The sequence below is a fragment of the Artemia sp. Qi Xiang Cuo genome, chromosome 1 (assembly GCF_049724085.1).
Source record: "Artemia sp. Qi Xiang Cuo chromosome 1, ASM4972408v1, whole genome shotgun sequence".
NCBI classification, from domain to species: domain Eukaryota; kingdom Metazoa; phylum Arthropoda; class Branchiopoda; order Anostraca; family Artemiidae; genus Artemia; species Artemia sp. Qi Xiang Cuo.
In genome coordinates this window covers 2,154,760-2,169,857 of record NC_142794.1, presented here as the reverse complement: position 1 = coordinate 2,169,857, position 15,098 = coordinate 2,154,760, and the positions used below count along the sequence as shown (strand labels likewise).

Sequence of the window (15,098 nt, the reverse complement as noted above, 5' to 3'; positions counted from 1 at the left end):
GACTCAATAGGGAGATTTGTTGGAAGAAACGAAAGATCACGGATTATATCGTGGTGCAAGAGGTGGCTATGGTTAGTTGATTGTGTTAGGCCATATAGTTTCTTAGGCGCACGCATTCCTCGAGGAAGGTAGTATTTGATTTTTGATCCCTTCATGGAGTACCGTGTATAGTAAGGTAATACTGGCTGTGACAACCCTGTCTATGTATGTAATTTTTTTTCGTATTGTCTCGTCGTTCATTGCTCTATTTTTCTTTAATTAGCCTATGTTCTGAAGAATAACCTAACCCTGATTAGTTAAAAATACATGACCTAAAATTAAAAGCAAATCATTCTATGTACTTTAACAAAATTAAGAAGTAGAACTTCATAAAACTAGACCTTTAGTCAAAATACAAATTGAAATTAAAGTATTAAAGCCTGTTTTGAATTTTTTCGTTTGAATTTTCTTAATGCTAAATAGTCAAGTGAAAATACTAACATTAGTATTTTATTCACATAATTTGAGGGTAAATTATAAGGGTAATTTGTTTGAGAACAAATTTGTTCTCAAACAATTTTGTTATGAAATTACCTAACCCTAAGTTCAGATTATTTTCCTGGCTGGAAGAGTAGACAAACACACAAATGTACATTTTTAACCAATTATTTTTTCGTTCTTCTCATATAGATGATTCCTTCTTATGTACAGGCTCATGTTTTTGATGATGCCAGGGGAAAGAAGTTCCCCTGGCATTTAAAGCGATTTGTCAAAATCAATTTTCATTTTCGCATTATCCGTTCATTATTTTTTTTTCCAGATCCAGAAACATGGCTATATTGGACACTTGTGATATCGTTGTTGATGTTGGAGCAATATTTGATCCTTCAAGACATAGATATGATCATCATCAAAAGTAAGATTTATTTAGGTAAAAGGTATATTTCTTTTAAATTAAAAAGCTATAATTTGCGACAGCGTAGTGGATAGTCGACAATTGTCTCCTCCTCATTTTTTCGATTTGTCAACCATGTTCTAAAACTGCCACCATGGACCCGCAAAAAATCTCATATTTCGACGTTAAAACTTAGGTGACCTTCACCTTCTTGTTGTTACACGTAATAGCCAGCCAAAAACTAAATATATAGTTATTGCAAATGAATGGGTAGGCTAAATATAATTTATCGGTTTTCTGTCTTTTTTTCAGGTGTTACGCTATTCCTTTTCTTGTTCTTATTTATTGATGATTCTTTAATACCTTTTCTTTTCCTCTGCGCTTCCTTTTCGGTCCCAATTTATCAGTCTCTTTTCTTTTGTACTGTGTCTTTTTCTCATATATAATGGGAATAGTATATATACAGGTTCTCATATATAATATATTGTATTATTGCTATTATTATAGGGCTGAAAACTAACGATACTGTGGTTTAACCTGCCTGTCGCAAGACCCTCTCTCGAGGAGAAGGGATTTCTTGGGTAAATTTAGCTAAGAAACTGATACAGCTCTAACTGATACAACTGTGCTTCCGTGATGTCCTCATATGGCTTTCTGCTGCAATAACTTGTTGATGGTAGTTATAAATATGCTTAGGGAAATCGCGCTATCGTTATTTATATCTTAGAGCCAACTTTTTGATGAATGTCAATGCCAAACTGTGCAAATGTTCCCGCAAACTTGGCGCAGATGTTCATAGCAACTCTATTCCCCATTCAGGGATGTTTGAAGAAGGGTTTGATCTCGGGGCCTGATCCCCTCGAAATGCTAAATATTTCCAGGTTCATCTTATTTAAATTATCAACTAAGGGTTTTTTATTGCTATTTGACTCCTTTCCATGTTAAATCTTGTGTATGTGCATTTAATTAATGTATTTATTTATTTTGTCTATTTAATTTGTTTTGTGGAAAGATGCGGTTTTTTGAAAAAAAGTAGAGGATTTAAAAAAAAATTAGTCTTTGAATGTAAATGGTTCGCAAAAAAAGAAGAATTATAACGAAATTTGGAATCGACGATAAATTAAGACTCCAAATTTTTACTGTGCAAAGCTTCTTATTGCCTCTCAGATAAGATTGATTTGTCAATATTCAAGTATTGTCCCGTTTGCCTTGAAGCAATCCATTGCAGGTTTCTCATGAATCAAATGTTCGCTTATTTTCGTTATGTTCGTTTGCTTGTTTGTTCCCTCCCCGTTTTTATGTGTTCTTTTTTAAACCTTTTTTAGTGTATATTTTATTTCATTTTTTTTTTGGTTTTATCACTTTTTACATTTTTAACTTTCTGACATTTTGCAGCTTAGTATTTTTGACTAATGAATGGTTTTGCCACTCTGATATTGCTGCTTTTTGGAATTGTTTGCCAGTTTTTTAGTTCTTGCGCTTTTTGTTTTTATGACTCCGAAAAGCGAATTCTGTCATTCGGGGCTTGTGACATGAATTTTTAAAAATAAATATCTTATCTTACCTCATATGTATCTTCTTGCAAATCGTTAGTCAGCACATATTCTCGTAAAAGCTCATATTCTCAAAAAATCTCAAAAATGTGGTTCTCAAAAAATCACATCGTTGTCCCACAAACATGGTATGAATTAATGAATAAATACGTTTAGATATAAACATATGTTAAGATAGATAGAGAATCACAAGTGGAGAAATAAAAAAAAAGAAAAAAATACTGAAGATAATACGATACATAGTGTGTGAAAATGTAGAATGTAGACGTAATAAAATTAAAAGCAAAAGTAATATGATTAATAATCCGGGTGTATTCAGAAAAACAGATTATGTTTTGGAACTCAAAATAAACAAGGAATAAAAAAAATTATATTATGTTCAGTTGAAAGCCAAACTTAGAAACTACTTTTCAACTTAGCTGCTGCATAAAATTAGGCACTTATCATAGCGATGAAAGAACGCGGCAATTCTTTCCTCGTAAAATTGTACTGCTAGGATCTTGATTTTCTGGGTTTCTGTCATAATTTTTGGTTCCCATCTTGCACAAAATCTATGCATAACCGAGCTTATCTGTGCATAACATAGCTTATCAGTGATTATTTCGTGCAACAAACTATACGAAATTAGTGAGAGTTCTGTTAAGCGATTGTTATGTGACCATGAATCTTCTTTTTTTTGGGCTTTTGTATAAATTTTTTAGAATAAATTCGGCAGTCACCATGCTGGGTGTTCCACTTCGCTCTTTATCATGTACATTTGTTCTTTCATTTTTAAATCAAATGCATTATTGGCGCACCCCACCTTCGGTGAGAAGGTTGTCCGCATACACTTGACAAAGCTGACGATAAATTTCTATTTTTTTGCAAACAAAACCTTGCTACTGCATGCACCTCACAGTTTGAAGAATTTTCAATCAAGCTAGACATTTCAAATGTAACTGCAGCTCGACGGTATACAACACGAACCTGTCGCTAGCACGGCTAGATGCCGACTGAGCAGCGTAACGCTCAAACACCAAGTTGTCTGAGCCAAACCCGCGTCTCGCAGGTACGGACGAAAACGTAATCTGCTTTCTGAATAACCCTCGTAGTTAAAAAAATATTTTTGAAATCTATATAAATTATAAAATAAAAAGATAATAAAAATTAATGAAAATGAGGCTGAGGAATATAAGTAGAGACCAGCTCTTATGCTACTCATGGCCAAGAGATGGTTGGTAATAATGTGAGCAGTCTCTTTTCAGAGAAAGAGTCTTGGATATTTTGAAGAATATTGTGAAACTAGAAGAGCTGTTTTCTGGCTTTGGTCCAATGGGCTTCCGATCCAGCTAAATTATTTTATTTAAGATAAAAGAAATGTCTAAAAACGGATTGTTTACCGTAACTATTTAATAGAAGAACAAGTTTGTAACCCTGATAGAAACTAAACTAGTTTATTACGCTTACTCGTTTAAGGAAAATCCTGGGAGGGTGTAAATAGGAGGGCTTTGGATAGATTGGGATGGAGGAGGAGCGTGCATGCCTTTGTTTGCCTCAGGTGGCTTGGTGCTGAAATGAGTTGTTAGTAGTAGTAGAAGTTAATTTACCAAAATTTTAGGGGTGGACGAGAGGCTAATTAGGTTCTGGCCTCTTGATCCTTTATCATTGGTGAGTTAATACTTCCTTTAATTTACCATAGATGTAAATATACAGAGATTTAAGCTATGTATTTTAAACCAGGAATTTTGCTCCAGTTCTAAGGTAAGTTCCACACTAAAATCTCGTCCCTTGCTAAAAACTCCAGAGCCATAAAACTAAGATATATGAGCTTTCTTAAAATATTGTACTTTAATGGAATATTGTACTTTAACCGGCTCTGAGCTAGTCATGTAGCTGTACAGTGCCGACTTCAATAAAAACTAAGGATGATATTCGTGGGCTGGCAAAGCCTTTTGAGCTTTTTATTTGTGCCGCTGGAAAGGTGCTGAACCGTTATTCGTGGGTAGACAAGAATTGGCTAGACTTAGAAGGCAAACTCAGCCTGATGGTGGAAAGTGTTCTAGGCTACTGGATACTAGGGTTAAATACAAATTGTCACAGTTTAAGAAAACTGACGAATTTAACTGCTTTCTTTATTTTGCGAATCAATAAACTCCTAAAATGAATAGTATTTTTGAAAACTTTGCAGGAGCATAGTGGAAATCCAATTACTTATGTCAGTCTATTGAGATAAACTTAGGACGATGGAAGTATGGTCAATTTTTCAAATAACTTCCTTTTTTGTATCGATATTTGTAATAATTGTCACTAATCTTATAAATCAGCATTACTCTCCATTCAATATGTGTAGCTGACATTTTTTGCTTTTCAGGAAATATTCATTATGAATAACTATTGGTATAACAGAGTTGTTACATTTTTGTAAAATCAAAGTTGAAAAGATACATCAAAAGTTAAGAAACAATTTAAAGAAACTTGTCGAACGCTAAGAGTCAAAAGATATAACAAGATAATTTTTAACTTTTCAATGTTTTTGTTTGAGGTCAATGCATCCCATCTTGGAGTATATCAGCCACATCAGCGGTTCTTGCACTTGGGGCAAAATCTTGACTAGCCCTTCCCCATGTCTCCCACAAAATTTTCGGGCCAAATTTTAACAAAATGTTCATTTATGAACAAAATCGTTTTCATTACATTGATTAAACAATATTTTTTTAGTTTATTTTTTAAATTATTATTATTTATTTGAATTTAATTATTTTAATTTTACTATTTATTTTGTCTCTGTTAATATAAATTTGCATCTACGGTCGACGCTCAGCAGTACGTTTTTACAAAATGGCAGAAGCTTGAAGCTTTTGCAAAGAACCCCAAATTTAATCCAAGTCATAACCGCGAGAAAAAAAAAATAATCTAGAAAGTGGCCATAAATATATTACAAAAATTGAAGTCTATAGGCTTATCCATTTTATTATTATGTTCGACAAAAGCTAACTAAAAAATATCTAACTGCTATATTGTTACGGTTTTATCATGCTACCCTAAGGATGGATGTGAGCATAAGTGTTAAGAGGTGGTTTTCACAATGGGTATTAAAGGTGGTCCATAACGCTGATTTATAAGACAAAAAAATTCGAAGGATCTGATTGGTTGGCTGAACAACACCATTGGCAAGTCTTTAGGTGAAAAAACATTGCCCAAAAACAAACATATTTACAGAAAAAATGAGTAAAAATGACTGGCACGTAGTTACGTTTTATAACGTAATATATACGTTTATCACGTTTTATAACGAGCAATTCATTTTCCGGGTATACCTTAATATTTTATTTTAATTAGTTAGGAACGATGAATGAAACGTCTAGAGATTTGCATGTATTGATATTTAATCTTATTCCTTACGTTATATTCATTTGGCCCTGTTATTTTTTCTTTAATATAGATGGAACTTTTTCCGGATAATAATTTTCTGGCTCTGTTATTTATCGAGCGGATTTGCATGTATTATGGTGGTTTCTGGTCTGCATCGCCTGTAACTACGAATATGTATATCGTAGAAAATATGTCATTTTCTGTCTCACCTTTTTTTAAGCTGTATTTTTGGTTGTATACAATCTTTCAGTAGATAGGTTGGTAGGTAGGTACAGGTTTATTCATAAATCTGTTTCGTAGCATTTGCTAAATTACACAGATTTTTACAAACTAAAAAAAAAAAAAAAAACAAGGGTAAAAATATCAGCTCTTGTTATACATTTTGTTAAAAAAAAACGGCACGAAAGAATCTTCATACCTTCGAGTGCGCCACATTGGTGGTAACAGTTTAAGTTTGGTCCGTGTCTTCATATTGATATGGGCATCAGGGGGTAGTATGAATCTATGGTGTTTGTTGTTTAATAGGAATATACCAAAATTTATTATCAATTTATCTCTTCCTTCGGACAACGATGGTAGGTCAATTGTTCTAAGTCCTTCATCGTATTTTATGTAGTCCCTTTCAAGAATCACTTTAACTGTGCGTTTTTGTACATTTTCCAGCATTTCAGATAAGGATGGTGAATTTTGCACTGCAGGACCCCACTGCACTGGACAGGCATATTCTAGGTGGGGGCAGACATAGATCACGAAGGCAGTTCTTAACTAGTCTCTGGAAAAACCAAAACGTTTCATTGTAATAATGGTTTGAAGGGCACTATAGGCCTTCGATGCCACTGATTCCACATGGGTGTTGAATTTACAATCCGATGATAATATTACACCTAGTAATTTGGCACTGGTGGACAGGGGAAACAGAGGGTTTGGGACATCAAGATCACGTTTTAGAGGGTTAAACCGAATAACTTTTGATTTGGTGGAGTTTATGGTTAGATCAGGTCGTGGGGGAAACAAGAGGTAACATTCGATTTTTAGCTTCATAGTTAAGCTAAAAATTCGTAGGAGCTTTGTAGTAGACATTTTGTTATGTCTTAGGATATTTATTTCTACTTCTGAGCATATTCTATGGGACCAAAAAATGCAAATATCGAATTAAAAAACGCTTTGGTAATGACAATGGAAAATTCATTGTCCTTTATATTGTTCATCATGTAATAATAATTCTTTAAGGATCTTCTAGAATACTATCCCTTTCATAATTTTAAAGACAAAATAAGCTTATGCATAGCCAAAAAATCGTCTTTGAAATGACGAGATAACGTAAAAACAACTAAAAACCACTTTCAGTGTCTGTAAAAGAATTGACTTCTTAAGTCTCAATTCTTTCCAAGAATTGGTATTTTGGTATGGAGGCAATGGGCTTTGTGGCCTGGATCTTGACTCAGTTTTTGTGAGTCAGCCTATAATAATTAAAACCGATGTGGACTTCGGGAGTTGAATTGTGAAAATTTAATCTTAACATTGAAGCCACACACTGGCGGTATCGTGATAAGTCTTTGTGTTTGTTGTGATCGTAAGGCACTATTAGGGCCCAGTGAAGGAAGCCTTGCTTAATACGATGAGTAAGAACCCGCCTAAAATCTACGTCTTCTTATAGCTTAGAGTTTTCAGCCTATAACTGTTTGGCCTTGGATCTGCATAGGGAACCACTGCTATGATGTTTTTTCTATCTGGGAAATATCTTCAACCAAGCTGATACCCTCTGCTCTGACCACCTTCCTGAACCTACTCAGGTTAAGGAATAATAACTCGTAATATAGGAATAAACTCACTTTAATTATCGGGTATAAACAAGCCCAGATCTCAATGTGAATCTACCAAAAAATCACACAAACGAAAACAAAGTAAAATCGCCTCAATACTTAAGAATGTACTTCAGTATTGTTCTAAGAGAACAATCTGTACTTGTTCTAAGAGAATATTATGAATGTTCTAAGAGAATATTATTGAAATATGCTGATGTATTTTCAACAGATTTGAGGCTTTGAAAACCAAATCATTTAAAGAGCAATGGAAAGCGAATGTATATGAAAGGAGAAAAGGACATTTATCTGGTAATTAATATATGAAATGCTATCAAATTCAAAACGGCCATTAGTTAGATTGCCTGAATATTCGCTTAGGCTGTAATATATATTTTATTCACTGTCTTCAGAAAATTCCTCACTATCTCCTTATGTTTTGTTACAGGTCCTTGGGGAACCCCTTCTTCTTAGTCTGATTTTTTCTTAGTTCTTGTGTTTTTTTAAGGTCATTTACCGAAACAATGAGTTCTTTGAGTCCTGATTTCCGATGGACAACAAGACTTTCCAGTGCTGGTTTAGTATATTATCATTTTGGAAAGCGAATTTTAAGCCAAATTCTGAACTGCCAAGAGGAGCCAAAGATGACTCACCTATATAAAAAAGTTTATGAAAATTTTGTAGAAGAAATAGACGCCATTGACAATGGAATTGCCACCCACGATGGACCTTCAAGGTATGAGACAGTTTCACTGGATAAACAGAGCTGATTTTTTTTTAGACCAGAACTTCTGCTCATACTCGTAGTACTTTTAAGTAATTTAATTGTAATATAAAATATTGATACATGGTATTTAATTAAAAAAGTATATAACCATTTTTTCTCATTGAGAAAAATGGAGAGGAATAAGAGAATAGTCCTTAACTCTGGTAAGGATAAAAACCCAGTTACTTATCGATGAGGAATAGTAAATACCGTGAAGTTATGGATATTATTTCTTTGGTAGAACACATCACAACGTAGGAACACGGTTAAAGCAGCACAAATAAAGTATAGCAAAAGTATTGGATTGTGATAATAGTTCAATATTCTTCGATTCAGCCTTAAGCAACCACATTTTTCATAACCCCAACCATTCCCTGGACGAAACAGTTCTAGTCAGCAATGATCTAGGAATCAAACAAATTGTCCCTGATGCAATTGAAATTAACTAGAAATATGTCTCTAATAGAGATTTGGGTGAGTACACACTTAATCCTATGTGCACGAATTTAATTTAAAAAAATGATTTAATATAGTATTAAATAAAATTAGTAGCCAATTAAAATGAACCCGTTTTCAAAAGGCATACAAAACTGGATGCAAAAGGAGCAAATATTGCAATTTCGGAAAGATCCTGAATCTAATGCATTTGTCTCCCAAGCAATTCTCCAATTTTTATCAGTTCATATAGTTTGAAACCTTTTTTGTCAGTCTTAGCCACAGTTTATATAATTAGCAGTATGATCATTTTCTATCTCACCCATTATAAAAACCCGGATCGGGGTGTGAGTGCTCCGGAGAACGTTTTTGCAGATATAAACATAGGCGAAGTCAAATTAGCAGGTAATCACGTTAGTCTGTTTCCGTCTTTTTCCATCAAAGTGCATTGAAACACTCGGAAATAGACTAACCTACATTCCCGCTAATTCAGAAATAAATGGGAGGAGCTTTTTGTTCACAAAGACAAGAAATGATCTGCGATAAGCTTACTGGGTATATTCTGTCTACTGTGGTCTTAGCTGAACCTTTGTAAGGTAAGGACGTTAACTCTATGCACATTTATTTTAATTTGATGATTTTAGATTGAAGTTTTTTTATTGATGCGTTTTTGAGTAAGGAAGTTCTTTTTCTTCATTTGTTTTACATTCTTCATTTAAAATGACTTCCCTAAAAACAAACATTTTCAAAGAAAATTAAAGAGCCAGATTAAAGTTAAGACTAGCAGAAATGAAGTCCTGTAATAGTCCAAACTTAAAGCGACTAGAAGTTACTATCAAATGAAACCCAAACCGCACAGAAATTAAAATAAGTAATCATATTAAACATGAAGATAATAGACACATAGGTGAATAACAAAATCCTAATACAAGTAAAAGTTAAATTGAAAACTAAAGTCAAGCTTAAAACGAGCAAAAATTACTATTAACATGAGTTTGGCTGCTGCCCCCTCCCCCTCCTTTAACAGTGAAAATTCTAAAGTCTATGAAGTGGTTCTGGGGGAAACAATAATACATTCAAAACTTATGGCTCTTTACTATAGGCAAAACCAGAGTTTGTTGCTAATACACCCGGAATACTCGTTTCGGTTGTATTCACTGTCTTAACAAAATTCTTCGTTATCTTCTTTAATTTGTATAATGAAAAGGCTTTGTTCTTCGTCATTCAAATTCTTACTCTGAAAAAGCGGAGAAATGTGCAAAGACTTTGGCCATACAAGAGAATTATATAAAAAGATATATTGTTTTCTTTTTGTCCTAAATGTTCCTAAATCTAGTTCTCTAATTTTTTGTGTGTGTCAAGGCGGCTAGGAGGACCATCCTACCCGAGTGGTTAACTCGCTAGACTTGAAATCTTTTGTCTGCAAGGATAGGGGTTCGAGTCCTGATTTCGCTGGTCATTGGTTTAGAATTGGGGTCAGTGGTGTGACTCTGTAAGCTCAGCCAGAGTCAACCCAGCTCTGATTGGGTACCTGGAGAAATCTGGGGAAGGTAAACAGGAAGGGTGCGCGAAAGCATAGGCTAGTTGGCCCCGAAACCCCCATTGCACTTCCTGGGTGAAGGGCCATGAAACGGAGATCGGCACCGCAGGTAGGGGCTTTGAAGTTCAGTGCAAAGAGTATGTGTAATTAATAAGGGTGGAAACTGGCACTAATATCGACAAAAAATATCAAAGCCATCTAGCGTTTGGCGGCACTTGACATTTTTTTCAAGCTTTGTAATCTTTTTTTTTGTCAGGAACTGAGATCAGACATTTATTACCACCCTATATTACCATTTACATTAATTAAATTAATCACTCTTATTATTGTACTTAAAAAATACCATATCTCGCCAAATGGTAGATGGCATTTATAGTTTTTTTTTGTCGACACTAGTGCCAGTTGCTACTCTTGTAAGTTACCCTTACTTTTTGGTCCAGTGCCTTATTCTTTGCCTTTTTTTACCTTCAGTTTTGTCCTCGACTACCTTAAATAAGTATTTCTAAAGCCTCTATTAGTAGATTGACTAATGGTAATGTTCGTTTCCTACGCATTCTGGTTGATGAAATCAACCAGATCTTTTAACGTAATATAGATTTGATTAAAATTTAAAAAACTCAAAAGGAGATGGAAAATACATTTTTCCTGTGCTAATTCGGAGTATGTTCTTTATACATTTTTCTTGTGCTAATTCGGAGTATGTTCTTTTAGAGCTTAAGGTTAGTACTTCCTGTCCTAGTTTCGGTATGTTTCTTTTCTGCTTTCCTTAGGGGAAAAAATGTATATTAGAAAGATTTCAGGAATACCCCAAGCTCCAGCTTTCACTGTTTACATTTAAAGAGTTGTCGATAGTAAGTTTCTCTTGTCGTTTACACATTGCTAACGTAACATAATAAAATAGAACAAAATGAAAATATAGAAAAGCGGGTAAGAGGTATAGGCTAATATTTAAAATAAGACAGTGGAAAATAACCTCCAATTTTATTTTTACTAATACTAATAAGAATCGGAATATTTCGGCTTCACGTCTCGAAGCCTTCATCAACGGGGGAAAAAAAGACAGAAATAAATTAAACAAAAGATACAAAGAAAAGTAAGTAAAAAAACCCATAAACTCACTTTTTATCACTTTTATCGAAATATTATACCTGTTTTCTATATTTTCAATTCGTCTTCTTTCTACTGTGTAATGAAATTTCTGAAATAGCCGAAATTAAATAAGTATTTTGTTCTTTTGGTGCAAATTACAGCTGCAGGCTTATTGCAAAATTGCGTGTTTCAGAGATAACTTTTTCATTTGTAATTTTCTTATTGCCCAACTATATGGGTATCCACTTTTTGCCATCTAGACCCAAACAAAAAGCAACTCGTCGCGTGCGCAGCTGTGTTTGCCTCAAGGGGTTTAGCGCTGCAGTGACTTATTAGTAGTAGTTTGTTTATTATTGCTCAATTATATATTATGTGCCCACTTGTTCTTCTCTTAAACCACTGTCTAACGCTTTTAATTTAGCCATAAATCTTATCCATGAAGAAAGATTTTCTACAGCTAACCTTTACTGCGTCTTAAAGAATATATATATTCTTTTCTGTGCATCATCTTTCACTTTTCTTGTGCTCCATGGTGATCTTCGTAGGTTCCTTAAGTTTAACACATAGTACATCTGGTTAGACGAGTTATCGCCTTCGTAGTCCTCAGGATATTTGAGTTCCGCTTGCTCCAGCAATGTCTGATTTTGAACGTTCAGTAGCGTGCCATGTTATATAGAACACTTCCCTGATCGAGTTTGTGAATATCACTCGCTTGACACGTTCTAGGGACTAATATATATATATTTTTTTATTTCTGCATGTGTATTGTTTATTATTCTCATAAATTTTTGTTTATTATTATTATAACTGTTTGATCTACATTGGAAACGGTCTAGTTGATGCTGAGTGGACAGAATAAAATCTTACAAGTTGCTGAAATAAAATTTTTCTCTTTTCCTCTCTCTTCCTTTTTTTTAGCTTATGAGTAAGTGTTTAAGTTGTATGTGTATCTCCCCCCCCCCTTTTTTTGTTGGTCATAGAGCCTTTTCAGAGATAAGTACCTTGTATATATCATACGATTTTCGTTTTTTGTTGGGGAATATATCTTATTTTTATTAGACTTTGTCCCTTATTAGCTTCTTTTCCCCTAGTATTTAACATATTTCTTTTACCCGTAGGTATAGAATTACGACGACATTGAGCTCTCGAGTGGGTGGCCTTAATCCCAATTGGCTGGAATCTGGAAAAGTTACCATTGAAGAGCGTTTTGAAAAGGCTTTACAACTAGTTGGATCTGAATTTATGAGCAAAGTTTCTTATTTTGCAGAAGTCTGGTATCCTGCAAAAATCAATGTCGAAAATGCTGTAAATAATCGGTTCAATGTGAGCTAATTTCTCTCTCTCTCTCTTTCCCCCTCTCTCTCTGTTTCTCTCTCCCTCTCCCTCTCTCTCTCTTTTTAAATACAATTATCTTTTTCGAAATCCAGGGGGGGGGGGATAATTTCGATTATGTCGATAGGAATACCAAAAACGGGTATTTTCCAATAAAAATACTCCAAAGGAAGTTTTTTTTTCGAAATATGGTGGGACAAATCCTCACCTCCCCCATTGGTGGCTCTATCTCTTTCTTGCTGTCTTTCTGTCTCTCAAATGCAAATCAAATCACGGCGTAATTGCAGACTAGTATGGGTCCAGATCTGCCAAATTGAAGCCTGTCATGTGTCCAAATTCTTTGGAAATTGGTAGTCCTTAACAAAAAGTCATAATTTCTAATTTAAGGATTATTCCTGTTTTCCTGCAGGATACTAAATTCAGCTATCCTGCCAGAATCAGTGGAGACGATTATTAATAAACCAGTTTAATGCGAGTTTCTTTCCTATTTTTCCTCTTTTCTCTTTTTTAGTAATGTACTTTTTACCAGATTCAGTTATTTTTGAGCACAATGGGGGCCGCTCCGAATTTATTTAATTTTGATCCATTATGTTTCCTAAAAGTCATAAAATATAGACTTTTTATGTGAGTCAATCTGAATTAAAAAAAAAAGTCCTATGTGGCTTCATGAACTTTCTTTATATATTTCAGTTGATATAATTGATATTAAAATAAGATTTAGGTAGACACATGCTATTTCTCTAGACTAGGCAGAGTCTATGTGCCATCATGTGTTCAAGTTCTTTGTTATAATCTCTTACTAGGTTGCTAGCTACTGCTGCAACCCGGATGACAATAATATTGTTCTAGATAACAGTAAGCAGCATCTAGACGGCAGCAGTACTCGGGCTGCATATCGTAAGGAGTCGACTATGCTACTGCCTATGTTCTTGGGTTGAATGAATATTAATGGGAATAAGCGACAAATACTTTTTCTCAATGCTTTGCAAATAAGTTTCTTTTATTATTCCAGCCAATTTAAGGCGGGAAATTAGGTTAGGCTGCAAGATAGTTTAAGTGAGAAATATATAAAAGACTGATTCTAGCAATGGAATATAGAAAGCAGCGAGAAGACTTCCTAGCTGACGAAAGAACTCCAAGAGATGAAGATTCCTGTCTCCTCTCTGACTCCTCGACTGCTCTGATTCTTAGACTGACTCCTCTGACTCCTCGTGATTCCTAGACTCCTCTCTGGTGGTATGTTGCAGGTTGGATTAAAGTTACTTCTTACCTTGCCTTTCTCCTATTCATATTTGCACTTCACATCAGAGCATAAAAGATAGGTAGTACAAATTTCAGATATTGTGCCAAAACAGTGACAAAGTATGTCAAAATTTGACACAGTGGCGAAGCATGTCTAAATTTATCGGTAAGTATTTCATATTTGCCAGTATTTCAAGTTGTGCTTACCTCCTAATTGTTAAAAAACGGTATTTGCTTCTCTTGCCAACTGAAGCAATTTTAGAAGCCAATTTTTTTGATGCAGTAACAATAGCCGTCGTAATTGTTGTTTATGCTTTTTCTAATCAAGAGCAACAGTCATAGAAAGGGAATCCCTTGCTCATAAAGCTTATATCCTTTTTGTCTTTTCAAGGTTGACCCAAGTGGTGTGATAATTGAGTTTCCAAGTGGAGGAGTTCCGTGGAAGGAGCATTTGTTTACTATAGAAGAAGAGAAGGGGATAGAAAAAACTATTCAGTTTGCTATATTCCCTGACGATAATGGTGGATGGCGCGTTTGTGGAGTTCCAGTTGCAATTGGCTCCTTTGAATTAAGGACGCCGCTTAAGTCTGAATGGCGTGGCATTAGGGACCAAGAACTTTCTAATTTATTAGGGATGGAGGGTGCTATTTTTGTACATGCCAATGGATTTATTGGAGGACATAAAACACGCGAGGGAGCCATTGTAATGGCTAAACTGTCATTGAATAAATCCTAATGAAACCAATGTGTTATTTATTGTTTGAGTAATCGAAGGATCGTACTGAAAGGACAGGATTGTAATAGTCCATACGTTTTTCTTTGTGGCGAGCAAAGTTATATTTTTGGAAGGGGTCATGGCCTCATATATGACTGACTTTATCGTGGCCAAAGAGTACGGGTAACTTATCACAGTTTCTAAAAAAAAAAGATATATTTCAAAATTGAAAAGATGCCAAGAAACGCCATATCCTAGATGGTGCTGCTGATTTTTTCTAATATTGGTGCCAGTATTCACTCTTATAAGTTACTCATACTCCTTGCATATGCTTTTGAAGTGAAATTTTATGAGGAGGACAGCGTTGTAGCTAGGGTTTTCAGGGCCTGGGGGCAATGT

At 34.6% G+C, this 15,098-nt stretch overlaps 1 protein-coding gene across 1 annotated transcript in view; it reads left to right on the top strand.

Moving 5' to 3' along the window:
- LOC148955900 (MYG1 exonuclease) overlaps positions 1-14,729 on the top strand; it is a 30,557-nt gene extending 15,828 nt beyond the window's left edge. Inside the window, exons 3-6 of the mRNA XM_089086204.1 lie at positions 800-895; positions 8,089-8,316; positions 12,529-12,733; positions 14,376-14,729. Coding sequence (XP_088942330.1) covers positions 800-895; positions 8,089-8,316; positions 12,529-12,733; positions 14,376-14,720 — 874 coding nt within the window. The 3' untranslated portion in view covers positions 14,721-14,729. The remainder of the gene's footprint in view (positions 1-799; positions 896-8,088; positions 8,317-12,528; positions 12,734-14,375) is intronic.
- The last annotated feature ends 369 nt before the right edge of the window (positions 14,730-15,098 follow it).